At 44.3% G+C, this 26,063-nt stretch overlaps 2 protein-coding genes across 2 annotated transcripts; both read right to left on the reverse strand.

Moving 5' to 3' along the window:
- Positions 1-835: 835 nt before the first annotated feature.
- Positions 836-1,768, reverse strand: LOC146341598 (olfactory receptor 5V1-like). The gene has a single exon (XM_084808378.1). The coding sequence runs from the start codon at positions 1,766-1,768 to the stop codon at positions 836-838; it is 933 nt and encodes a 310-aa protein (XP_084664504.1).
- A 14,495-nt stretch (positions 1,769-16,263) lies between these two features.
- Positions 16,264-17,677, reverse strand: LOC146341599 (olfactory receptor 8S1-like). Its single transcript, XM_084808379.1, has 2 exons — positions 17,666-17,677; positions 16,264-17,196 (listed from the first exon to the last, which is right to left on the reverse strand). Exons 1-2 carry the CDS (start codon positions 17,675-17,677, stop codon positions 16,264-16,266), a joined length of 945 nt encoding a protein of 314 aa, XP_084664505.1.
- Positions 17,678-26,063: the final 8,386 nt, after the last annotated feature.

A 26,063-nucleotide genomic window follows, 5' to 3' on the forward strand; every position in this document is an offset into this window, starting at 1 on the left:
GCCCCTTCATTCTATCTGTATATTCACAACATAAGATTTCTCATAACAAAAGAAAATTTAATAAATATTTTATTAAATTGATAAAAGTAGATGGAGAAAAACCATGGACAACCACTCTCTAGGCCTTTATTTACCATTCATGAAATGAGGAGAAAGACTTTATGTTATAAGTAGTAAATTCTCAAATATTGTCCCCAATGTAGATATGTAGCCTGTTATACTACTTCTCCGTGTTCTATCATCTGTCTGTCTGTCTGTCTGACTGTCTGTCTGACTGTCTATCTATCTATCTATCTATCTATCTATCATCTATCTATCTATCTATCTATCTATCTATCTATCTATCTATCTATCATCTTTCTATCTATCTACCATCTATCTGTGCTTCAAAGGCTCCACAGTATAAGGGTACTCCAAAGGCAGATGCTTGAGGAATTCAAGTTTTGCAAATTCTAATATGAATTGTCCACATCCAAACCTCCCAGACAAGGATGAAAACCAGAAAATAGCAATCCAGCAGATTATGTTCTTCTGTAAATGGTGCAGCACAGTCCTTATCTCAAAAACCATATCGAATGGTGTTTACTAATGTGTATTTAGGTAAAATGCATTTTGAAATTCATACTATGAGTTAAAATATGTTTAGAAATGCATATTATGAGGAAAATATATTAAAACCATGTATTTAAATACATATTTAAAGGCAAACTTGCATAAACATTTTTCATACACAAATTGCAGATTCATGCAGGAAACGGATGGGACAGACTTCTATATATACTCTCAACTTTGTATCTTGTTGTGCTGTACATTTTCCTGCAGAGTTCAGCTAGGTTTATTTAAGAAAATTATATTTCCCAAACATTCTTGCCAGAGCAGTTTTGATGTCTTTGTTTTTCAAACTGTATATGATAGGGTTTAACATGGGAGTTAAGATGCTATACTGGATAGAAACCACTTTGTCCAGATCTATGAGCGATTCCGAACTTGGCTTCATATACCGGAAAAAAGCTGCAATGTAAAATAAGCCCACCACAATGAGATGGGAAGTACAGGTGGAGAAGGCTTTACGTCTGCCTTCTGTTGAATGAATCTTCAGGATGGTGGAAATGATGTAAATGTAAGAGATGAGAGTGAGAAGGAATGAGCTTACACCAAAAAACAACACAGAGATAAGAAGAACAATGGAATTGGTGAGGGTCTGAGTACAAGATAACACCAAGAGGGGCGGAAGCTCACAGCTAAAGTGGCTGATGACATTGTTCATGCAAAAATGCAAGTTTAACAAAGGCAATGCATTCACCAAAGTTATGAAAAAGCTAACTGCCCAGGCTCCAGCCACCAGCTGTTCGCACATTTCTTTTTTCATGACTGTTGCATAATGCAGTGGGTCACATATAGCAACATATCGGTCATAAGTCATTGCTGATAGGATGAATACCTCAGCACAAGAAGTCTGAAAGAAGAAGAATATCTGTGCAATGCATCCTTCCCAGGAAATTGTTTTCTTCTTTGTTATGAGGTTTGCCAACATCTTGGGAACAGTGACAGATGAATAGCAGATGTCGACAATAGCCAAATTACCAAGAAAGAATAACATGGGTGTCTGAAGGCTAGACTCAGTCCTGGTCACCAGCATGATTGCTGCATTTCCTGATAATGTCATTAAAAAAATTATTAGAAATGTCAAGAAGAGAAAAACCTGTAGGAGGGGATCACTGGAGAGTCCCATGAGTATAAACTCTGTAAAAAGAGTTTGATTTTCCATCTCAAGTTATTCAACAAACGTAGAATCTGTACAAATGAAAAACAAATGAAATTGGTTTAATATGTAGTAAATATGAGCAATGTTTAGTAAAGATACATATGCATGAAATTATACATTAATTTTAGGGATGGGTAGAATTTCTCCCCGAAACTTCGGGGGCCGAGTGCCAACGCATTCGGTCCTCCAAAGGTTGTTCGGGGAGAAATTCTCCACCCCCCCTGCCCCCCCCCCAGGATGGGACTTACCTTTCACGAATGTCGCTCCCAGCGGCGGGTCCCGGCGGCGGTTCGGCAGGCCTTCTTCAGGGGCGGGGGTGGCAGCCGGTCTTTTGACCGGCTGCCACTGCCGCCATTACAAGAAAAGTTAAAAAAAAACAACGCCCCGTTATAGGCTACGTAATGATTAACGTAGCCTATCACGGCTAGATTTGCAAAGTCAGCCGTGATAGGCTACATTAATCGTCACATAGCCTATCACGGGTGACTTAAAAAAAAAAAAAAGCGCGTATGGCTAATGGCGGCCCCCATAGGGAGCCGCCATTCGCGTTCCTTATTTGGTCCCTGTAGTCTACGTAAAGATTTATGTAGACTACGGCGAAAATAAGGGCAACGCAAATAGCATTCCCTTATTTTCGCCGTAGTCTACGTAAATCTTTACGTAGACTACAGGGACCAAATAAGGAACGCGAATGGCGGCTCCCTATGGGGACCGCCATTTGAGTACGCACTTTTTTTTTTTTTAAGTCACCCGTGATAGGCTACGTGACGATTAACGTAGCCTATCATGGCTGACTTTGCAGATCTAGCTGTGATAGGCTACGTAAATTGTTACGTAGCATATCACGGGGCGTGTTTTTTTTTTTTACTTTTCTTTTGAAGTTCGCGGCCGGGGAGATGGGGCACTTCTCCCCAGCCTGAATTTCAGCCTAGCAAGGCAGGAAGCCTCCCCCCTGGCCTGAATTTTGGCTGGGCAAGGCGGGAAGCCTCCCCCCCCAGCCTGAACTTCGGGAGGAGAAGCGAAGCGCCTCCCCACCACTGCGAAAAAAGCTGCGGGACAAGGTAAGTCCCTTTCGTACATCCCTAATTAATTTAAGCATTAAAATGCTATTCCAGCACATTGAAGAAAATGCATGTGAATGAATGGTGTTGGGTTATGGTTTCTCTTGATGCAGAAGGGGATAGTGACATGGATTTGATGAGGGATGGCTGAGCCTCACTGTTGATTCAAGTAATCATTCCTCCTGCAGATGCTCCACTTCTGCCACAATAGTTGCACATAGATAAAACACAGCACAAAAATAATCTTAATGCACTCATGTGTACAGTAATACCAACATTGTTTTAATGCAGTTTTAGCAATGCACATATTAATGTAAAAGGGGGTAGATATAAGTCAACTGAAGGAACTGAAAGCTCTAGCCACCTGTGCATGAACACAAACAGAGCAGTGTACAAAAGTGTGAAACAATGGAAGATATAGAAGACATCAGTTCTGCATTCGAGCAAAGGGCTGGATGTGCCTGATCTTGTCTGATCTCAGAAGCTAAGCAGGGTCAGCCGTGGTTAGTTCTTGGATGGGAGACCGCCTGGGAATCAGGCTTCCTGCATTGAGCAGGGGGTTGGACTTGGTGGTCTTGTAGGCCCCTTCCAACCCTATGATTCTATGATACAAAATTAGCTAATCAGAACTCCAAATTCCAAAGTTCAATAGGGAGAAGTTTTGGAACACAACTTTTGAAGGACATACTCCTGTGCCAGAAAGTCAGACATGTAACTGCTGGTCCTTTTTCTAGCACAGATGTGCAATGATGGAACCTATGTATCTGCTGTATTCCTCCCTACCATGTAGCTTTTAATCCACAGGAATCTGTTTATTAAAAAAGGATTTATCTCTGAGAACCCAGGTCTGGATTGTTGCACATGAATCAATGCTTGCTGCCATAAAAAAACTGTTACTGGTGGAAAATGTTTCAAAACACCTCCATGATCCACATCTGCTTGGTAAAATTAGAATGTCATGTTGATTCTCTTGGCAGATATAAAGAAAATACAAAATAAATCTTTATATACTTTTGCGCTAACTATTCTTTTGGGTTGGCTGCAAACCTCCCTTTTAATATAGAAGACCTTGGGTTGGACACACACAGAGGGTGTTTCCAGATGAAGGACTCTTAGAACCACTTATTAGAAGGCATTGTGAAGCTATTCTGGCTTATTCTCATCAACAGATTTTCTACAGTAAGAAAAAAAATGGAAGAATTGTGGGCAATATGGGAGGGTTACAAATGGAAGATGGCATTGTCTTGTAAGGATCATGATAATCACTGTGAAATCCAGCCATGTTTGGGCTCAACAGACTCCTGGCAAGCACCAAATTCAGCTCACATTTGCATAGGGATGTCAGAGAATTCCGCCATGGATCTCGGAATGCCAGTGCATTTGGCCCCATGAACTCCGTGGCGGAACGGCCTGCCCCCCCGCCCCCCGCAGATCGCCCCCGGGATGAGACTTACCTGAGGCGGATGTTCCAGATGGCAGCAGCTCAAGCGGCAGCTTCGGTGGAGGCGGCGGTGGCGGCTGGTCTTCCGACCGGCTGCCGCCATTGCCATTTGCAGTCTCCCCCCCCATTCGTGATAGGCTACGTAAAGACTTATGTAGCCTATCACATTTGGATAAAAAAAAAACACGTATGCAAATGGCGGCTATGGCCACTGCCATTTGCGTTCCCTATTTTTGGTTGTCTTAGTCTATGTAAATATTTACGTAGACTAAGATTATGAAACCAGTGCATTCGGACCCCCGAAATCCATGGTGGAATGAAGCCCCCACCCCCCCAACCCATGAAAGTCCCGCAAAAGGGAGCACTTACCTGCTGCCGTCCGTGATGACTTGCAAATGGCAGCCATCCTACGGCCGCCATTCACTTCTTCATCATAGCCGTGATAGGCTACGTAAGTATTTACGTAGCCTATCACGGCAAGCCAAAAAACAAACAAACAAAAAACAGCATATGCAAATGGCGGTGGCTACAGCGGCCACCATTTGCATTCCCTATTTTTAGCCATTTTAGCCTACATCAATATTTACGTAGGCTATTACAGCAAAAAAAAGGGGAACGCAAATAGCGTAGTGGGCACAATTTGCATTCCTTTTTTCCCTGCAGTTTTAGCCTACATAAATATTTATGTAAGCTATTACAGCGGGGGGGGGGGAGGAACGCAAATAGCGCCCACTACGCTATTTGTGTTCCCCTTTTTTTCACCGTAATAGCCTATGTAAATATTTACGTAGGCTAAAACGGCTAAAAATAGGGAATGCAAATGGTGGCCACTGTAGCCACCGCCATTTGCATGCACTGTTTTTTTGGGGGGGCTTGCCGTGATAGGATATGTAAATACTTACGTAGCCTATCATGGCAGCTTCGCTGGACGCAAATGGAGGCTGCCACGGAGGCTGTCATTTGCGTCCGCAGCAGCCCGTCCGCGGCCGGAACCCCGGCTGCGGACAGCCTTGGCCAGCGGCTCCGCAGAGCTGCCACGGAGCAGAGCTGGCCCAGGGCAGATTCCAGGGGGAGGGATGGAGCACCTCCCCCCCACTGCGAATCCAAGCTGCGAAAAGGTAAGAGACTTTCGTACATCCCTAGGCTGAGCTGATGAGAACTCAGTGACTTCCCCCATCCCCGGACCAATTCCTCTGACATCCGTAGTAAAGTGACATGGATGAGGGAGGGTAAAAGCAGTATTAAAACCTCACTGGAAGACCATCGCAGAAGTACTGAGGGAAGTTGAATATTGTCCAAACAGCATCCCTCCATGAGTTTCTTTGTGTACTCAGACTGCATGGCTCCATGTGCATGCCACTGAACTCAAGAAGAAAACACTGATAATGGGCATAAATAGCACAGCTGGTCCCCTTAAAAGGATGCACTGTACTGGTTACTGGCTATTTGAGACAGCCTTGGACATACTAAGCAACCACTGAAGCCAGTGAACCACTTCCTATTCTGGAGGAAGATGCTGGTCTTCTGACATTAAGATATCAGATAGTAAGATATCTGATAGTAATACAGTTTGATTTTCCATCTCAAATTATTCAACAAACCTACAATCTGTATGAATGAAAAACAAATATAATTGGTTGAATATGTAGTAAATATGAGGAATGTTTTGTTTTGTTTTAAAAAACAACTCACATACAAGCATAACTATACACATTCATTAAAGCATTAAAATACTATTCCAGCACCTTGCAGAAAATCCATGTGAATGAACAGTGGTGTGTTAATAGACAGGTGAGGCTGATGGAGATAGGAGCACTAAGTTGGTGGGGGCTGGGCTGGCCAAATTAGCCTCATGGTTGAGTCAAAAAATTATGCTTCTTGCAGATGCTTCTGCATCTACAGACAGACATTGAGTAAGCACTGCACAAAAATAATGCACTGATGTGTACAATTACATTGCTATTACTTTTTACTGTTGTTTAATCAATTAATATATTGGTGTATAAAGAAGAGATAGAAGTGAACTCAAGTAATTAGAAACACTGGATAGAAGAGGAGGTAATCAGAACTACACATTCCAAGGCAAAGGTTGGATGAGGGAGAATTTTAAAAACAGCACAACCTTTTTAACGGACAACTTCTGTGAAAGGAGTCAGAAATGTAGCTGCTGAACTGTTTTCTAGCACAGATGTGCAGTGGTAGGAACCTATTGATCTGGTGTATTTCTGCCTGCCATACAGCTGTTAAGTTCACAGGAATCTGTCTACTAAAAAAAAAAAAGGATTTAACTTGAGACCCCACCATCACCCCTTCCAAATTGTATTGTTGCACATGGATCAAACTCACTCCTCCTGCCACAAAAAAACCCAAAAACCTTACCAGTGGAAAGTGTTTCAGAACTATTCCATGATCCATATCTACTTGGTAAAACCAAAATGCCATTTTGCTTCTATAGGCAGATATGAAGAATATGCATAATTATTTTTTATGGAGTTATGGAGTTTTATGGAGTTACTATTCTTTTCAGTTTGGCTGCAAACCTCCCTTTTTATATTGGAGGCACGGGGTTGGATGAACACAAAGGCTGTTTCCAGATGAAGGACTCTTGGCACCACTTTTTCTCCTCAACACATTTTCTGCAGTAAGAAAAAAGATAGAACATGAGGTGGAAAAATATGGGTGAATTGAAGATGACATTGTCTGGACCCCCTGTAAAATGCCATGGATGAGGGTGGGTGATGGAAATATTTTAGTCTCATCTGGAAGACCATCTCAGGAGTACTGAGGGAAGCTGATTTTTTCCAAGCAGTATCCCTTCATGAGTCCCTTTGTTTACTGAGACATCATTGTTCCATTTGCACATGAAACTGAACTCAAGAAGAAAATATTGATGATCAATAATGTGTAGGAGCAGGTCAATTGGTCCCCTTAAATGGATGCCCTGTAGTGGTTACTGACTATTTGAGAAAGCCTGGAACATTCAACCCAACCACTGAAGACCAGACACAGATGGCTACTTACCTGAGATGTAATCCATGCATGCAACTACTACAACTCCAATTACATTTGATTGAAAACGTATTTCAAATTGGAGTCTCCATTGATTTCCCAATCTTTTGGAAAGTTAATTCTGTGGAAAACAACAACAACATGCAAGAGAGAGAGAGAGAGAGAGGTGAAAACATAAGAAAAAAAATGGAATGAAATTCACTCATATAATCATCTTGTCCATTTAGAGAGATTCTTATTTTTTTCCCCAACAATAGCAACAAAGAAGAAGAAATTAGTTACTTTGCTTTGACAGAGGCACAAAATACCTTTCATCTTCTATATTTTTAGTCTTTCTACTATGCACTGAAAAGCCTTTTCTTGAGCAAGGTAGTATAAAAAGTGACTGATATCTTCTTATGTAATATATGATACACAATTTCTTTTACTTATCTAATTTTCCTTGGGGATCCATTTGTATTCAAAGCAAAGTCTGACTTCATTACAATGCCACAGCTGGGGACATCCATTAAGGGTGAGATGGCTTAACTGTTGCCCAGGGACTACCAGTGGGTCTCAGCTGACTTTCAGGTGGGCCCTAGTGCTGCAACCTATCCAGTACTTCCAACAGCAGGGAGAGATGAAATAAACTTTGAGTGTGTTTGTGTGCGTGTTGGGGAGGGAAGGTGAACTGAATAAAATGGTTTTCTAATTTTGTATAAACCTTTTGGATATTATGGGGTTAATTTATTTTCTATATTTTCTATATTCTAAAGGTCAAAAGTTCAGGAACTGAAGGGATAGCAGGTGCTGTTATGTCTATGAAGCAAAGGAGAGGACTGGCGCTTCAGCTTAAGGTCAGGAGCTTTGGTCAGGTTTTTCGTGCTGAAATGTCTACACAGAGGAAGAAAAATAGCTTTGAGTTTTGCAATAAGTTCTTGGCAAAAAGTTGGCACAACACAATCTCACAAAGGCTCAAAACAAGCAAAAGCTCTGGTATGACCAGAAAACCAGGAAAATAAGTTTTTAGATTGGTGACAAAGTAATGTTTTTCCTAGGGATGGCGGAGAATTTCTCCCCGAAACTTCGGGGGGCCAAGCGCCAACATGTTCGGCCCCCTGAACAAGTTTCGGGGAGAAATTCTCCGCACCCCCCCGCCCCCCGCACCCCCCCAGGGACAGGACTTACCTTTGCCGAATGTCCCTCCCGGCCTTCGCGTTCCTTATTTGGTCGCTGTAGTCTACGTAAAGATTATGTAGACTACAGCGAAAATAAGGGCAATGCTATTTGCGTTGCCCTTATTTTCGCCGTAGTCTACGTAAAGATTTACGTAGACTACACCAACCAAATAAGGAACGCGAATGGCGGCTCCCTATGGGGGCCGCCATTTGCGTACGCGCTTTTTTTTTTTTTCCAAGTCACCCGTGATAGGCTACGTGATGATTAACGTAGCCTATCACGGCTGACTTTGCAGATCTAGCCGTGATAGGCTACGTTAATCGTCACGTAGACTATCACGGGGACTTTTTTTTTTTTAACTTCTAATTTCGTGGCCTGGCGAGGCGAGGCGCCTCCTCCCCGGCCTGAATTTCAGCCGGGCGAAGCGGGAAGCCTCCCCCCCAGCCTGAATTTCGGCTGGGCGAGGCGGGAAGCCTCCCCCCCTGGCCTGAACTTTGCGGGGGGAGCAGCGAAGCACCTCCCCCCCACCGCGAAAAGCTGCGAGACCAGGTAAGTGACTTTTGTGCACCCCTAGTTTTTCCTGCCCAGACAGCACAAGTGAGAGGCCAGTTGGGAAGGGCCTTACAAGGCCCAGGATTTTTTTAAAAAGGGAAGACCCCACTACTTATGTGGTTACCAGGTTTGCTGGTGGTGGGAATAGGATCATGCACATCAATATGATCAAGCCTGACTATGAGAGGGAAGCTTCTTTATACTACCTCTCCATTCTCCCTTCCAATGAACAAAAAGCTGAACAAGATTTACTTGTGGAAAGTAAAGAGAAGGGAGGGGAAGATCAGATGAAATGGGAAGAAGGAATACCTGATAACATCAGAAGTGCCATACTAGGGATCTTGACACAATTGGCACACTTCTTTAGCACAAAACCTGGACAGACCAGACTAGTTAAACATACTATCAAACATACTTAATCACCCACCCATAGGGTCTACTGCTTACAGGGTGAATGTAGGGATGGCAGAGAATTCCGCCACGGATCTCGGTGAGACCGAATGTCAGTGCTTTCGGCCCCCTGAAATCTCTGGTGGAACGGCCTGCCACCCCCCGCTTCCCCGCGGATCCCCCCCGGGACGAGACTTACCTGGGGCTGATCTTCCAGGTGGCGGCGGCTCCAGCGGCAGCTGATCTTCTGACCGGCTTCTGCTGCCGCCATTTGCAGTCCTGTTAAAAAAAAAAAAAGACGTGATAGCCTACGTAAAGATTTACATAGCCTATCACGGCTAGGTTTAAAAAAAAAACGTGATAGGCTATGTAAACCTTTACGTAGCCTATTATAGCTGGGTGGGTTTAAAAAACAAACAAACCCACGTATGCAAATGGAGGTGGCTACGGCCGCCGCCATTTGCGTTCCTTATTTTTAGCTGTCTTAGTCTATGTAAATATTTAAGTAGACTATGACGGCGAAAATAAAGGGGAATGCAAATAGCGTAGCGGGTGCTATTTGCGTCTCTTTTTGATTCGCCATTTTAGCCTATGTAAAGATTTACGTAGGCTAAAACGGGGAATCAAAAAGGGACGCAAATAGCGCCTGCTACACTATTTGCCTTCCCCTTTATTTTCGCCATCATACTCTACGTAAATATTTACGTAGATTCAGATGGCGAAAAATAAGGAACATAAATGGCGGCGGCTGTAGCCGCCACCATTTGCATATGCGGTTTGTTTGTTTGTTTTCCCCAGAGCCCTCCGCGGCCAGAAATCCAGCTGCGGATGGCTCTGGGCTGGCTGGGCCTGGCCGGCTGCTCTGCAGAGCTGCCGCGGAGCACAGCCGGCCATCGAGGATTCTGGGGGGGAGGAACGGATAGCCTCCCCCCCGTCGAGGATTCCAGGGGGAGGGACGGAACACATCCCCCCCACCATCAACATAATCCACGAAAGGTAAGTCACTTTCGTACATCCCTTGGTGAATGGGAGGGTATTATCAGACATCTGGAGGGAAGTCCAGGACATGTTGGAACTTGGGTGATTAAGGAATTGGATAGCCCCTGGGCATCACCCATTGTAATTGTCCCTAAATCTAGGGATGTCAGAGAATTTCGCCACGAACCTCGGGGTGGCCGAATGCCAGCGCATTCTGCCCCCTGAAATCGGTGGCGAAATGGTCTGCCCCCCACCCCCACCCTGGGACGGGGCTTACCTTGGGCTAATCCTCCTGGCGGCGGTGGCTCCAGCGGTGGTGGTTCGGCGGCACCGGCTGCCACGGCCGGTCTCCTGACTGGCTGCCGCCGCCGCCATTTCCAGTAAAAAAAAACACAAAAAAAGTGATAGGCTATGTAAAGATTTATGTAGCCTATCACGGCTAGATTTTGAAATCTGTCACATTTCTTCCCCTTCTATATGCCAGGAACTGATGGGGCCAGATGCCATGATCTTAGTTTTTTTAATGTTGAGTTTCAAACCAGCTTTTGCACCCTCCACTTTCACCCTCAACAAGAGGCTTTTTAGATTGTCTTCGCTTTCTGCCATTAGGGTGGTATCGTCTGCATATCAGAGGTTGTTGATAATTCTCCCGGCTATCTTAATTCCGACCTGTGATTCATCCAGCCCGGCATTTCTCATGATGTACTCTGCATATAAGTTAAATAAGCAGGGTGACAATATGCAGCCTTGTCGTACTCCTTTCCCAATTTTGAACCACTCGGTTGTTCCATCTCTGGTTCTTACTGTTACTTCTTGACCCTCATACAGGTTTCTCAGGAGACAGGTAAGGTGGTCTGGTACTCCCATCACTTTAAGAATTTGCCACAGTTTGTTGTGATCCACACAATCAAAGGCTTTAGCATAGTCAATGAAGCAGAAATAGACATTTTTCTGGAATTCTCTTGCTTTCTCCATGATCCAGCGAACGTTGGCAATTTGATCTGTAGTTCCTCACCTCCACTATTCTATTCTATTCCTATTCTAATCTATTCCTCACCTCCACTGTATATTCATCAGGGATATGATTTAGGTCATACCTGAACGGTTTAGTGGTTTTCCCTACATTCTTCAATTTAAGCCAAAATTTTGCGATAATAAGCTCGTGGTCTGAGCCACAGTCAGCTCCAGGTCTTGTTTTTACTGACTGTGTAGAGCTTCTCCATCTGTGACTGCAAAGAACATAATCAATCTGATTTCGATATTGACCATCTGGTGATGTCCATGTGTAGAGTCGCCTCTTGTGCTGTTGGAAAAGAGTGTTTGCTATGATCAGCGTGTTCTCCTGGCAAAACTCTATTAGCTTTTGTCCTGCTTCATTTTGTGCACCAAGGCCATGCCAGCCTGTTATCCCAGTGATTTCTTGACTTCCTACTTTAATAGGGATGGCGGAAAATTTCTCCCCGAAACTTCGGGGGGCCGAGCGCCAACGTGTTCGGCCCCCCGAACAAGTTTCGGGGAGAAATCCTCCACACACCCGCACCCCCCGCACCCCCCCCGGGACGGGACTTACCTTCCCTGAATGTCCCTTCCGGCGGTGGGTCCGGCTGGCGGTTCATCGGGTGTTCGAGCGGGGCGGGAGCGGCAGCCGGTCTTTCGACCGGCTGGAGCCCCCGCCATTGCAATAAAAGAAAAAAGAAAAAAAAAGTCCCCTGATAGGCTACGTGACGATTCACGTAGCCTATCACAGCTAGATTTGCAAAGTCAGCCATGATAGGCTACGTCAATCGTCATGTAGCCTATCACGGGTGACTTAAAAAAAAAAAAAAAGTGTGTACGGATAATGGCAGCCCCCATAGGGAGCCGCCATTCCCATTTCTTATTTGGTCGCTGTAGTCTACGTAAATGTTTATGTAGACTACGGCGAAAATAAGGGCAACGCTATTTGCGTTGCCCTTATTTTCGCCGTAGTCTACGTAAACATTTACGTAGACTACAGCAACTAAATAAGGAACGCGAATGGCGGCTCCCTATGGGGGCCGCCATTCGCGTACGCGCTTTTTTTTTAAAGTCACCTGTGATAGGCTACGTGACGATTGACGTAGCCTATCACGGCTGACTTTGCAGATCTAGCCGTGATAGGCTACGTGAATCGTCACGTAGCCTATCAGGGGGCGTTTTTTTGTTTTTTTTTTAACTTTCGCGTTCGCGGCCAGGCGAGGCGGCAAGCCTCCTCCCCGGCCTGAATTTCGGCCGGGCGAGGCAGGAAGCCTCCCCCCCGGCCTGAATTTCGGCCGGGCGAGGCGGGAAGCCTCCCCCCCCAGCCTGAACTTCACGGGGGGAGCAGCGAAGCGCTCCCCCCCACCGCGAACAAGCTGCGAGAAAAGGTAAGTGACTTTCGTCCACCCCTACATTCCAATCCCCTATGATGAAGAGGACATCTTTTTTTGGTGTTAGTTCTAGAAGGTGTTGTAGGTCTTCATAGAACCGATCACCCTCAGCTTCTTTGGCATCAGTGGTTGGGGCATAGACTTGAATTACTGTGATGTTGAACGGTTTGCCTTGGATTCATACTGAGATCATTCTATCGTTTTTAAGATTGTACCCCAGTACTGCTTTTCCCACCCTTTTGTTGACTATGAGTGCTACTCCATTTCTTCTAAGGGATTCTTGCCCACAGTAGTAGATATGATGGTTACCTGAATTAAATTCGCCCATGCCTGTCCGTTTTAGTTCTCTGATTCCCAAGATGTCGATGTTCAATCTTGCCATCTCATGTTTGACCACCTCTAGCTTACCTTGATTCATTGATCTTACATTCCAGGTTCCTAAACAATATTGTTCTTTACAGCATCAGATTTTCTTTTCACCACCAGACACATCCACAGCTGAGTGTCCTTTCGGCTTTGGCCCAGCTGCTTCACTCTTTCTGGAGCTACTTGGAAATACCCTCTGCTCTTCCCCAGTAGTATATTGGACACTTTCCGACCTGAGGGGCTCATCTTCCGGTGTCATATCTTTTAGCCTTGTGATATGTTCCATGGGGTTTTCTTGGCAAGGATACTGGAGTGGGTTGCCATTTCCTTCTCCAGTGGACCACATTTTGTCAGAACTCTCTGCCATGACCTGTCCATCTTGGGTGGCCCTGCACGGCATAGCTTATGGCTTCACTGAGTTACGCAAGCCCCTTTGCCACAACAAGGCAGTGATCCATGAAGGGGGATGGATGTGTATCCAATGGATATATTACTAGACCTTTTAAGCTCAGCCACCATCATCTCCATTATTGATTTGTGTAAAGGGTTTCGGCAAATAGTGCTAGATAAGGAGTCCAGAGCTAAGTCTGCATTCATAACACCAGATGGACAATAAACACCAGTGAGTTTATTGTGAACCCATTTGGTCTCATGAATAGTCCTTTGGCATTCCAGAGGCTTATGAATGAAGTATTAAGAGTCATGGCTAGTTATGCAATAGCCTATATAGAGGATATAGCCGTTTTTAGTCATTCACTAGCGGAATATTTGCAATGGCTTCAAAATTTCCTGTCTGCCATAGAGAAAGCAGGACTGACAATTAAAGCAGCTAAGTACTGGTTTTGGAGAAAAGAAGTGATTTATCTGGGCCACTGAGTGAAGAGCAGGACCTTGACTCCACTAGAAAACAAGGTTGAAGCAATTAAGACCTGGCCAACTCCCACCACAAAGAAACAAGTCAGAGCATTTTTAGGGATGGCTGGGTACTACCAGAGATTAGTTTGGAGAGACTGCTGCTTCATTGCATGAACTTACCTAAAAACACAAGTCTGATAAAGCGACCTGGAGTGAGCCATGTCAGAAAGCCTTTGACGAGTTAAAGCAAACTCTGAAGAGCACCCATATTAACTGCACCCAGTTTCGACCAGCCATTCATTCTGGCAACTGACACATCAGAGTCAGGAATTGGGGCTGAATTCATGCATGAAAAGGAAGGCACCAATCACCGTATAGCCTACTACAGCTGCAAGCTGAATGAGCATGAAAAGAACTACTCATCTGTGTAAATGGAGTGCCTAGAAGTCATGTGGACACTGGACAAAGTTAAGCCATATATCTGGGGCCAGAAATTCACTGTGCTGACCAATCAATGAGCATGCATGTGGCTGCAGACCATAAAAAATCACGATCATCATCTTCAACTTTGGTTGTGGAAACCCCAGGAATTCCAGGCAGAGATTCACCATGTAGCCAATAAAGGCAACCTCATTGCAGATGGCCTGTCAAGAAGAGAAGCATCCAATGTGCCCATCATGTAAGACTTTATTTCTGACCAGAAGTGTTATTGGCCAGAAGAACACTGAGGCATTCATGGGGCAATACCTTCCCTTCCACTGACTCTGGGTGAGGGTGGAGGGTTTGTTTATTATCCTGGGGATGGGTTTTGTGGGAGGAGAAGTGTTTGTTTCTTTTCTTTTCTTTTGTGTGAGTTTCCATTGTTTGAAAGAAGACTGTAACATGGACTGCAATTTTAACAGCAAAATTTTGGACTCACTGTATGAACTGGACTTATAACTCATTCACCTACACCATGTAAGCTCCAGATCATGATTTGGTAGGCAAGGCAAGTACCATCCTCCACTTGAAGATGGGGGAGGGGGAATAGTGTGACAAAATCACCTGTTTGTTATGTTTATCTGTTTTAGGTGCAATCCTATAGAGATAGGCGGCCGCCTATTGGATAGGTGGCTATCCAATGCAGGGCAGGAGAAGCATGGAGGGGATCATTCCCTCCGTGCTTCTCCTGCCCTACATTTGCGGCCAAGGCACACTTGGCATTAATTGTGGCTGGGTATAAGGTTAGCTAAGTCAGTCGGTACAGCTGATTTGGCAGTGACCTTCCACTCCCTAGGCTTATTATCCTACGTGTGAAAAGATAATAGGGAAAAGCCTGTGTAAAGGATAGGTGGATGTCACAACCTGCCACACTGGTTTTAATCACGAAAATGTTTAGTGATATGATTGAACAGCGCAACAGTTTCTCTTGAGAAATGCAGATAAGGCAAATTTCAGAAGCATACTAGTCTCTTAGCATAACTAGACCGACAACCAAGGCCCCTTCATTCTATCTGTATATTCACAACATAAGATTTCTCATAACAAAAGAAAATTTAATAAATATTTTATTAAATTGATAAAAGTAGATGGAGAAAAACCATGGACAACCACTCTCTAGGCCTTTATTTACCATTCATGAAATGAGGAGAAAGACTTTATGTTATAAGTAGTAAATTCTCAAATATTGTCCCCAATGTAGATATGTAGCCTGTTATACTACTTCTCCGTGTTCTATCATCTGTCTGTCTGTCTGTCTGACTGTCTGTCTGACTGTCTATCTATCTATCTATCTATCTATCTATCTATCTATCATCTATCTATCTATCTATCTATCTATCATCTTTCTATCTATCTACCATCTATCTGTGCTTCAAAGGCTCCACAGTATAAGGGTACTCCAAAGGCAGATGCTTGAGGAATTCAAGTTTTGCAAATTCTAATATGAATTGTCCACATCCAAACCTCCCAGACAAGGATGAAAACCAGAAAATAGCAATCCAGCAGATTATGTTCTTCTGTAAATGGTGCAGCACAGTCCTTATCTCAAAAACCATATCGAATGGTGTTTACTAATGTGTATTTAGGTAAAATGCATTTTGAAATTCATACTATGAGTTAAAATATGTTTAGAAATGCATATTATGAGGAAAATATATTAAAACCATGTATTTAAATACATATTTAAAGGCAAACTTGCATAAACATTTTTCATACACAAATTGCAGATTCATGCAGGAAACGGATGGGACAGACTTCTATATATACTCTCAACTTTGTATCTTGTTGTGCTGTACATTTTCCTGCAGAGTTCAGCTAGGTTTATTTAAGAAAATTATATTTCCCAAACATTCTTGCCAGAGCAGTTTTGATGTCTTTGTTTTTCAAACTGTATATGATAGGGTTTAACATGGGAGTTAAGATGCTATACTGGATAGAAACCACTTTGTCCAGATCTATGAGCGATTCCGAACTTGGCTTCATATACCGGAAAAAAGCTGCAATGTAAAATAAGCCCACCACAATGAGATGGGAAGTACAGGTGGAGAAGGCTTTACGTCTGCCTTCTGTTGAACGAATCTTCAGGATGGTGGAAATGATGTAAATGTAAGAGATGAGAGTGAGAAGGAATGAGCTTACACCAAAAAACAACACAGAGATAAGAAGAACAATGGAATTGGTGAGGGTCTGAGTACAAGATAACACCAAGAGTGATGGAAGCTCACAGCTATAGTGGCTGATGACATTGTTCATGCAAAAATGCAAGTTTAACAAAGGCAATGCGTTCACCAAAGCATACAAAAAACCCATTCCCCAGGCTCCAGCCACCAGATATTTGCAGATTTCTTTTTTCATAATTGTTGCATATTGCAGTGGGTCACATATAGCAATGTATTGGTCATAAGCCATTGCTGATAGGATGAATACCTCAGCACAAGCAGCCTGAAAGAAGAAGAATATCTGTGCAATGCATCCTTCCCAGGAAATTGTTTTCTTCTTTGTTATGAAGTTTGCCAACATCTTGGGCACAGTGACAGATGAATAACAGATGTCAACAAAGGCTAAATGACCAAGAAAGAAGAACATGGGTGTCTGAAGGCTGGACTCAGTCCTGGTCACCAGCATGATTGCTGCATTACCTAATAATGTCAGTAAAAAAATTATTAGAAACATCAAGAAGAGAAAACCCTGTAGGAGGGGATCACTGGAGAGTCCCATGAGTATAAACTCTGTAAAAAGAGTTTGATTTTCCATCTCAAGTTATTCAATAAACTTAGAATCTGTACAAATGAAAAGCAAATGGAACTGGGTTAATATGTAATAAATATGAGCACTGTTTAATAAAAACATACAAGCCTAAAAATACACAATTATTCAAGCTTTGAAGTAATGTCCCAGTACCTGGCAGAAAATACATGTGAAATAATGGTACTGGGCTATGATTCACCTGAGGTATAGGTGGATAGGGGCAACAATTTGTCGAGGTTCGACCAAATTCGTCTCACTGTTGATTCAAGCAATCATTCTTCCTGCACATGCTTCACTTCTGCATCTATAGATGGTCACTGATAAAACATAGCACAAAAATAATGCAGTGATATGTACAATTACATCAATGTTGCATTTTTAATTGATATTTTCTCAATGCACATGTTGGTGAATAAAGGAGGAGATACCAGTGAACCTAAGTAATGAGAAACATGGGATAGAAGATGAGGTAAACAGAACTACTCATTCCAAGGCAAAAGTTGGATGGGGGAGAATTTTAGAAACATCACTACTTTTTAATGGACACACTCCTGTACAAGACAGTCAGAAATGTAACTGCTCGACTTTCCAAGCACAGATATGCAGTGATAGCAACCTATTGATCTGGTGTATTTCTACCTTCCATAAAGTCCAGGAATCTGTGTACTAAAATTGGTTTACTTTTGAAAAACCACCACCACCACCACCACCCATTTAAGATTGTTGCACTTGAATCAAACTCATGCTTGCTGCCATTAAAAACTGTTACCAGTGGGAAATGTTTTGGAACAACCCCATGATCTACAACTACTCGATATAGCTAGAATGCAATGTTGATTCTGTTGGCAGACATGAAGAAAATGCACACAACTTTATATAGTTTTGTTCTTTCAGTTTGGCTGCAAACCTCCCTTTTAATATGGGAGACCCTGGGTTGGATGCACACAAAGTCTATTTCTGGATGAAGGACTCTTAGCACCACTCATTGGAAGGCATCATGAAGCTATTCTGTCTTTCTCTCCACAACAGATGTTCTGCAGTAAATAGAAAGATGGACTATGACATGGGAAAATAGGGGAGAAATAGAATTTGAAGATGACATTGTCTGGACCCCCTCTAAAATGCTGTTGATGAGAGCAGGTTGTGGAATAATAAAGCTTCATCTGGAAGGGGAGCTGAGAAGTGTCCAAACAGCATCTCTTCATGAGTCCCTTTGTTTACTGAGATGTCATCATTCCATGTTCATGACACTGACTGAAATCAAGAAGAAATTATTGATAATAAATCATGGGTAGAAGCATTGGTCTCCTTTAAAGGATGCCCTGTAGTGGTTACTGGATATTTGAGACAGCCTGAAAAATAGAACCCAACCACTGAAGCTACAGGACACAGATGGCTGCTATATAACTGATATTTAATCCATAGAACTACTCCCACCCTGATTAGATTTGATTGAAATAGTATGTTAAATTGGAGTCCCCATCAATTTCCTAATCATTTGGAAAGTTAATTCTGTGAAAAAAAGTCTCATCTATCTATCTATCTATCTATCTATCTATCTATCTATCTATCCTCGAAGAACACTGATATGCTTGACAAAAGGGGAAACATCTGGGTCTACAGACTCAGAACTCAGTCCGAATGGCCTAAATCTGGAGGACAATTCGTAAGTATATACCAGTCATACCTCTGTTTTTCCTCCTAAGGAATTTCCATTTCCAGGAATTCCAAACTGCCACAACTTGTATCCATTTAACAGCACAGATACAGATGAGGGTGGAAGCTGTAAAGTATATTTATACACACACATGCACACACATTAAAATATTCTCTATTGTTAGTCTTTCTATCATGTGTGTGTATATATATATAAAAAGGTAAAGGTGTCCCCAACCAGTCATGTCCGACACTGGGGTGTGTGTGTGTGCTCATCTGCATTTCTAAGCTGAAGAGCCAGTGCTGTCTGAAGACGCTTCCGTGGTCATGTGGCCGGCATGACTGAACACCAAGGTGCACAGAACGCTGTTACCTTTCCCGCCGAAGTGGTACCTATTTATCTACTTGGAATTTCTTGCTTTTGAACTGCTAGGTTGGCAGGAACTGGGACTGAAGACGGGAGCTCACTCCATCACGCCGCACTCGGGTCTTGAACCGCTGTCCTGCTTGGAATAAAAATAGTTACCCTGCTTTGACAGAGGCACAGAATGTCTTGCATCTTCTAAATTGTTTCATCTTCCTACTAAGAACTGAAGTCTTTTCTTAAGCAAGGTAGTTTAAAAAGTGACTGAGGTGATCGTTTCTTCTGGAATTCATCCTATAAAATTTCTTCTGCCTAATTTCCCTTGGGGGTCCATTTGCAATCAAAACCAACTGTGTGTTCATCCTCCCAAAAATAACATACATATTATTATAAGACTGCAGCTGAAGCCCTATGTTAAGGTTTAAATTGATTTAAGGGTGCAATCCTATGCATGTTTAGATAGAGAAAAGGCCTACAGCTCCCAAAATGTCCCAGCCAGCCATGGCTTCTATTCAGAGCATAGCTTCATTGATTGATCTGAAACATGGCATCGTAGGAAAGAAGGATTTAGGATTTAGTAGTTCTTTTCATGCCCCTAAATCATGCAAGGATTTAGGATGAGTCATGCCAATTTTGAGCTAGAACTTGTAAGAACTGGCTTATTTATAGGAGTTTAAATTGCAGTGAGTGACTTCTAGAGGTTTGACAGGTATTGCCTTTTCTCATTCTTTTCCCCCCATAGACTTTGCTGGAGTTAGACTCTATCAACCAAGTCCTCCATTTGTACTGGATCATTTGGAAGTACAAATAGAGACCTTGTACTTTGGTGTTAGATCCAGTGGAGCATCTTAGCCCGAGTAGAAGTATAACACACCTGTAGTTTTTATTTAAAAAGAAGTTGCCTATGCAATGACTCAGCTTTTCATTCTTTGTCCTCTTGGACAAAGAATTGTTCATATTCTTTGTCCTCTTGGCAACTGAGCTACATGTTTCTGCAGGGTTGCCATCTTGTCCCTATTGTTCTGTAACATTTATAGGAAGCCACGGGGGGGGGGGGTCATTAGTGAATCTGGGGCAAAGTGCTGTTGGTATGTTGATGACACACACTCTATCTCCCTGAGATATCTGAATCAAGTGAGGTTGTGCAAGTCCTGGATCAGTGCCTAGACTCAGTGATGGGCTGGATGAGGGCCAATAAACTGAGGCTTAATCCTAGCAGTACAGAAGCCCTATGGATGAGTGGTTTCCAAGTCCAGGCTATAGCCTCATTGCCTGGGCTTGGTGTTGCACTCCCTCTCAAAGTTCAGGTTAATACTCTGGGAATACTCCTGGATCTATCTTTGTCAGTGGAGGCCCAAGTGGCCGTGGTAGCTCTGTGAGACATTTGTCCTTGCCTGGGGATTTCATGGTATGGGATTTTAGCTAGATAATGGATCAGTAGGGATGTACGAAAGTCACTTACCTTTTGATGAAATTGATTCATGGTGGGGGGGAGGCGCTCCATCCCTCCCCCCAAAATTTTAGACAGGGGGGGAGGCGCTCCGTCCCTCCCCGTAAAAAAAATTCTGGCTGGGGTGGAGGCGCTCCGTCCCTCCACCCCCAAATCCTGGCCAGCCGGGCCCGCAAATGGCGGCGACCATAGCTGCCGCCATTTGCCTCCCTGCAGTCAGCCATGATAGGCTACGTAAATGTTTACGTAGCCTATCACAACTGACTAAAAAAAAAAAAGCGCGTACGCAAATGGCAACGCCTATGGGCACTGCCATTTGCGTTCCTTATTTTGGCACATCTTAGTGTACGTAAACATTTATGTAGACTACGGCGAAAATAAGGGGAACGCAAATAGCGTAGTGTCTATGCCATTTGCGTTCCCCTTATTTTCGCCGTAGTCTACGTAAATCTTTATGTAGACTAAGACATGCTAAAATAAGGAATGCAAATGGTGGTGCCCATGGGTGCCGCCATTTGCGTAGGGATGGCGGAGAATTTCTCCCCAAAACTTTGGGGGGCCGAGCACCAACGTGTTCAGCCCCCCGAACAAGTTTCGGGGAGAAATTCTCCACCCCCCCGCACCCCCCCCGGGACCGGACTTACCTTTGCCGAATGTCCCTCCCGGCGGCGGGTCCGGCCGGCGGTTCGGCGGGTCTTCGTCCGGGGCGGGAGCGGCAGCCGGTCTTTTGACCGGCTGCCGCCGCCGCCATTCCAAGAAAAGAAAAGAAAAAAAAAACACCCCCGTGATAGGCTACGTGATGATTAACGTAGCCTATCACGGCTAGATCTGCAAAGTCAGCCGTGATAGGCTACGTTAATCGTCACGTAGCCTATAACGGGTGACTTTAAAAAAAAAAAGCGTGTACGCAAATGGCGGCCCCCATAGGGAGCCACCATTCCCGTTCCTTATTTGGTCGCTGTAGTCTACGTAAAGATTTACGTAGACTACGGCGAAAATAAGGGCAACGCTATTTGCGTTGCCCTTATTTTCGCCGTAGTCTATGTAATCTTTACGTAGACTACAGCGACCAAATAAGGAACGGGAATGGTGGCTCCCTTATGGGGGCCGCCATTTGCGTACACGCTTTTTTTTTTTAAGTCACCCGTGATAGGCTACGTGACGATTAACGTAGCCTATCACGGCTGACTTTGCAGATCTAGCCGTGACAGGCTACGTTAATCGTAACGTAGCCTATCACGGGGGAGTTTAAAAAAAAAAACCAAAAAAACTTTTGAGTTCGTGGCTGGGGAGACGGGGCGCTTCTCCCCGGCCTGAATTTCGGCCGGGCGAGGCGGGAAGCCTCCCCCCCGGCCTGAATTTCGGCAAGGCGAGGCGGGAAGCCTCCCCCCCCGGCCTGAACTTTGCGGGGGGAGCAGCGAAGCACCTCCCCCCCACCACGAAAATCTTCGAGGACAGGTAAGTGAGTTTCGTCCAACCCTACATTTGCGTACGCGCTTTTTTTTTTTTTACTCAGCCGTGATAGCCTATCACGGTAGCCTATCATGGTGTTTTTTAAAATTTAGCCGTGATAGGCTATGTAAATCTTTACGTAGCCTATCACATTTTTTTGTTTTTGGGGGGTTTTTTTACTGGAAAGGGCAGTGGTGGCAGCCAATCGGAAGACCGGCCGCCGCCGCTGAACCGCCGCTGAACCGTCGCCACCAGGAGGATTCGCCCAAGTTAAGTCCCGTCCCGGGGGGGGGCAGACCGTTTCGTCACCTATTTCGGGGGGCCGAATGTGCTGGCATTTGGCCTCCCTGAAATTCGTGGTGAAATTCTCTGACATTCCTGTGGATCAGCAGGTAATGTATCCATGCTATATTCCAAGAACCAAGTGCCACCACAGGAACTATACGTTTACAAAATCCCTGATATGAACACACAGACTTTTAAAATAAAGGACTCTGAGAACAGGCATGTCTTTTTATTTTTTCCTTCAAAATCACAAGCAGTTTTTTTACAGTTTAAGCATGAGCATTAAACATACAAAATGCAAAGCGCTTGCAAGCAAAACACATTTTTCAAAACACATTGTTAAAAGGTTTTAAAGGATTTATTCAGGAGCATTGTCTTTTATTGTAAACATTAAAATTTCTTACACAGGGACATTTCTAAGCTAAAGAAAAAAGAAGCACAGAAGTCAAGGAGGACTGATGTTCTGTCCTCTAAGGTATGTCCTTCAATGAGGGCTGATGTTTGGTCCTATTTGCCTCTCATATTGAATCATTCCTTATGAACTTCCTTACATGTTTTCCACAAAACAGAATTTCTCTCTCCCTCTCTCTCTCTCTACACACACACACACACACACACATACATACATACACACACACATACAGTGTGTGTGTGTGTGTATATATATATATGTGTGTGTGTGTATATATATATATATATATATATATATATAGTTCCCAGCTATGATTTTAAGTAATATATTTACTTGATATAGCACCAGCTTTCCTGAGACATACATTTCCTTCAAACAGGACGGCACTTGGATGTCTTTCACAGGTCCTGTTTTATTCCTATAATATTATATGTTCACTTATTTATCTCATAAACTGAACATAAGAACAATTGTACAATAAGCGAACCCCCCACCCCCACTTTCTCATTTGATGGAACTGCTGACTTTTCCTGAGTTCAATTGGGGAAAACTAAATCATTTTTTCCCATAGCAGATTCCTAGGTCAGTGAGAAATTCAGTTAAAAGTCACAGCAGTAGGGTGGGAGAGGGGTCACAACCAGACCCTGCTGAATGGGGTGAGGTGTGATGCAGGGGGGAAGAGCATACCCCAAACTGGATGTGGGTACCTTATATGATCAGAGTCCGCCTGTTCACAGAAGGCAGATCCAGGATCCAATTCAATATATGTGGCATGCGGTGTGTGTGTGTGTGTGGGGGGGTTACAGTTGAGAGTAGTTCCCTGTTAATGTTTTCATATAAATATAGTTAACCATTTGTCAGGCTGGGAGGGAGAGAAGTCACAAAGGATGTCAGTGGTAGGGACAGCGGGAGCATGGCATCTTGGTGGTGGCAGCAGCAGGATGGAAGGGGAGCGCCCCCCTCCCACCCTGCCACTGCCACACAACACTCCCTCTGTCCAAGCTGGTGGCTCCCTTCCCACTCTGCCACCACCACCACACAACTGTCATTTTTGCCCTGCTGGTGGCAGTGGCAGAAACTTGGTTCTATGGTTCTACCTTTGCCTCTGACCCAGAATGTGCACAAATTACAGCCACAATTTATGCACATTCCTGGTTAGGAAAAATAAAACAGAACAAAAAAAAAAACACTGACCAAGTTCCTGGATTTCGGGGGCAAGGGCAAGCTGAGCCAGGGGCAGTGTGGGAATCTGACTGGCCCTAAAAGGGCCAAATTCCTGCATGAGAGACATCATTACCAAATATTCAATCATTAAAAAATCTGCCAGTTTAAAAGATCAGAAGCAAAGGCTCTCTCAAGTTGGTCCCAAATCCACAAAGACAGAAAATTGGAAGCCAAGGCTGATGCTTTATCTGACGTGCTCTGTGACTAGTCATGTTGTGCAGTGACACAAATTGTGCTTTCAAAGCCTCAAAGCCAAAGGGAAACATATTCAGAGGAGAAAAGTGGATTCTTCTCCCCAAAGGAAGGCAAGAACCAGGCTGAGCCCCAAAAGACTCTCAGAACAAACCAAAATCTGCTTTTAAAGTTTAAAGTTCAGCAAAAGGTAAAAATCAAGCAAGCCAGGTTGGAATAAACCTAGTTCTTATCTTTTTCCCAGGGTGCTATTGCTTTCTGTAATCCCATGACTCCCCACAATTGTCTGCTTTTTGACTGGCTCTTTTCCCTAGGTGCTAACTGGAAAATTTGGTTCCGGGTTGGCAAATTACATATTGGAGGGCAGAAACCTGCAGGGACAGTTTCTCGCTGTTTTAGGCACTGATGTTACTCCAGGCTTTATCAGGATACAAAGGAGCACTCTGGACACATGGAGCTGCTAGCTGCAGGGAGTAACAAATGTAACCTTTACTCAAAGTGCTTCATTGTTCCAGGGCTTGGTTACTGCTTTATAGGGATGTACGAATCCCTTACCTGGTTCCGGGTGGGGATGTCCGCAGTGGGGGGGAGGCGATCCGTCCCTCCCCCCAGAATCCTCCCTAGCTGGCTCCGCTCTGCGGTGAGTCCGCAGAGCTGCCAGCCGGGGCCAGCCACAGCCCGACTTCCTGCCACGGCCAGTCTTCGGACGCAAATGACATCCGGCTTAGGGGACGCCATTTGCATCCCCTGCCTTTTCCGGGATAGGCTACATAAAGATTTACGTAGCCTATAATGGCAAAAGGCAGGGATGCAAATGGCATCTGCTATGCCATTTATGCCCCTGCTCTTTCTGTCATAGGGTTTGTAAATCTTTTTTGCATCCCTGCCTTTTCTGGGATCGGCTACGTAAAGATTTACATAGCCTATTACAACAAAGAGCAGGGGCGCAAATGGCGTAGCCAATGCCATTTGCGTCCCTGCCTTTTGCCGTGATTGGCTATGTAAATCTTTACATAGCCTATCCCAGAAAAGGCAGGGGACACAAATGGCGTCCCCTAAGCCAGACGCCATTTTGTTCCACAGCCCAGCAGCGGATGGCTGCGGAATGAAGACGGTGACCTGGAATAGCTGCCGCCACCACCAGGTAGGGTCCGTCCTGGGGGGGGGGATTTCGGGGGTGGCAGGGGGGTAGTCTGTTCCGCCACAAACTCCGGGGGGGGGGTGGATTGTAAAGAATCCAGCCTCACTAGAGTCCGTGGCAGATTTCTCCGCCATCCCTATTGCTTTATCAGCACAATTGCCTGCTTCTCAGACTCCAGGAAGCAAAACTTTCTGCTCTCAAGGAAAGACAGGCCTGCTTATGAACCAAAGTTTCACTCCCATTCCATTCCATTGCTTCCTTCTAAGCCCTCTGTTCTCTGAACTAGGGATGTACAAAACTCACCTTTTCACGGAATTTTTCGCGGTGTGGGGGGAGGCGCTCCACCCCTCCCCCCGGAATCCTCGACGGGGGGGAGGCAATCCTGTCCTCCCTCCTGGAATCCTGCCCGGCTGGCTCAGCTCCACAGCGGCTCTGCGGAGCAGCCAGCCAGGGCTGTACACAGCCAGATTTCCGGCCGCGGACGGGCTGCTGCAGATGCAAATGCTGCGGACACAAAATTTTTTAAAAGAAATTCTGTTCCACCAAATACAATAAAAAAGAAATTGGAAAACATCAATCTGTAAAGTAAATAGCTTATAGGGTCCCCCTTTTTCTTCTGTTAACTGCCTTTTCTCCCTCATCGTTTAACCAATCATCCTGAAATGTTCAGGCCATATAAAATAGGCATTTATTTCTG

Source organism: Heloderma suspectum, chromosome 6, assembly GCF_057233095.1.
Source record: "Heloderma suspectum isolate Gila_16-S chromosome 6, 16-S_ref, whole genome shotgun sequence".
Classification (NCBI taxonomy): Eukaryota; Metazoa; Chordata; class Lepidosauria; order Squamata; family Helodermatidae; genus Heloderma; species Heloderma suspectum.

Coding starts and splice junctions, on each gene's coding strand:
- LOC146341598 (XM_084808378.1), bottom strand. CDS start 1,768: ATGGAAAATCAAACTCTTTTTACAGAGTTTATACTCATGGGACTCTCC.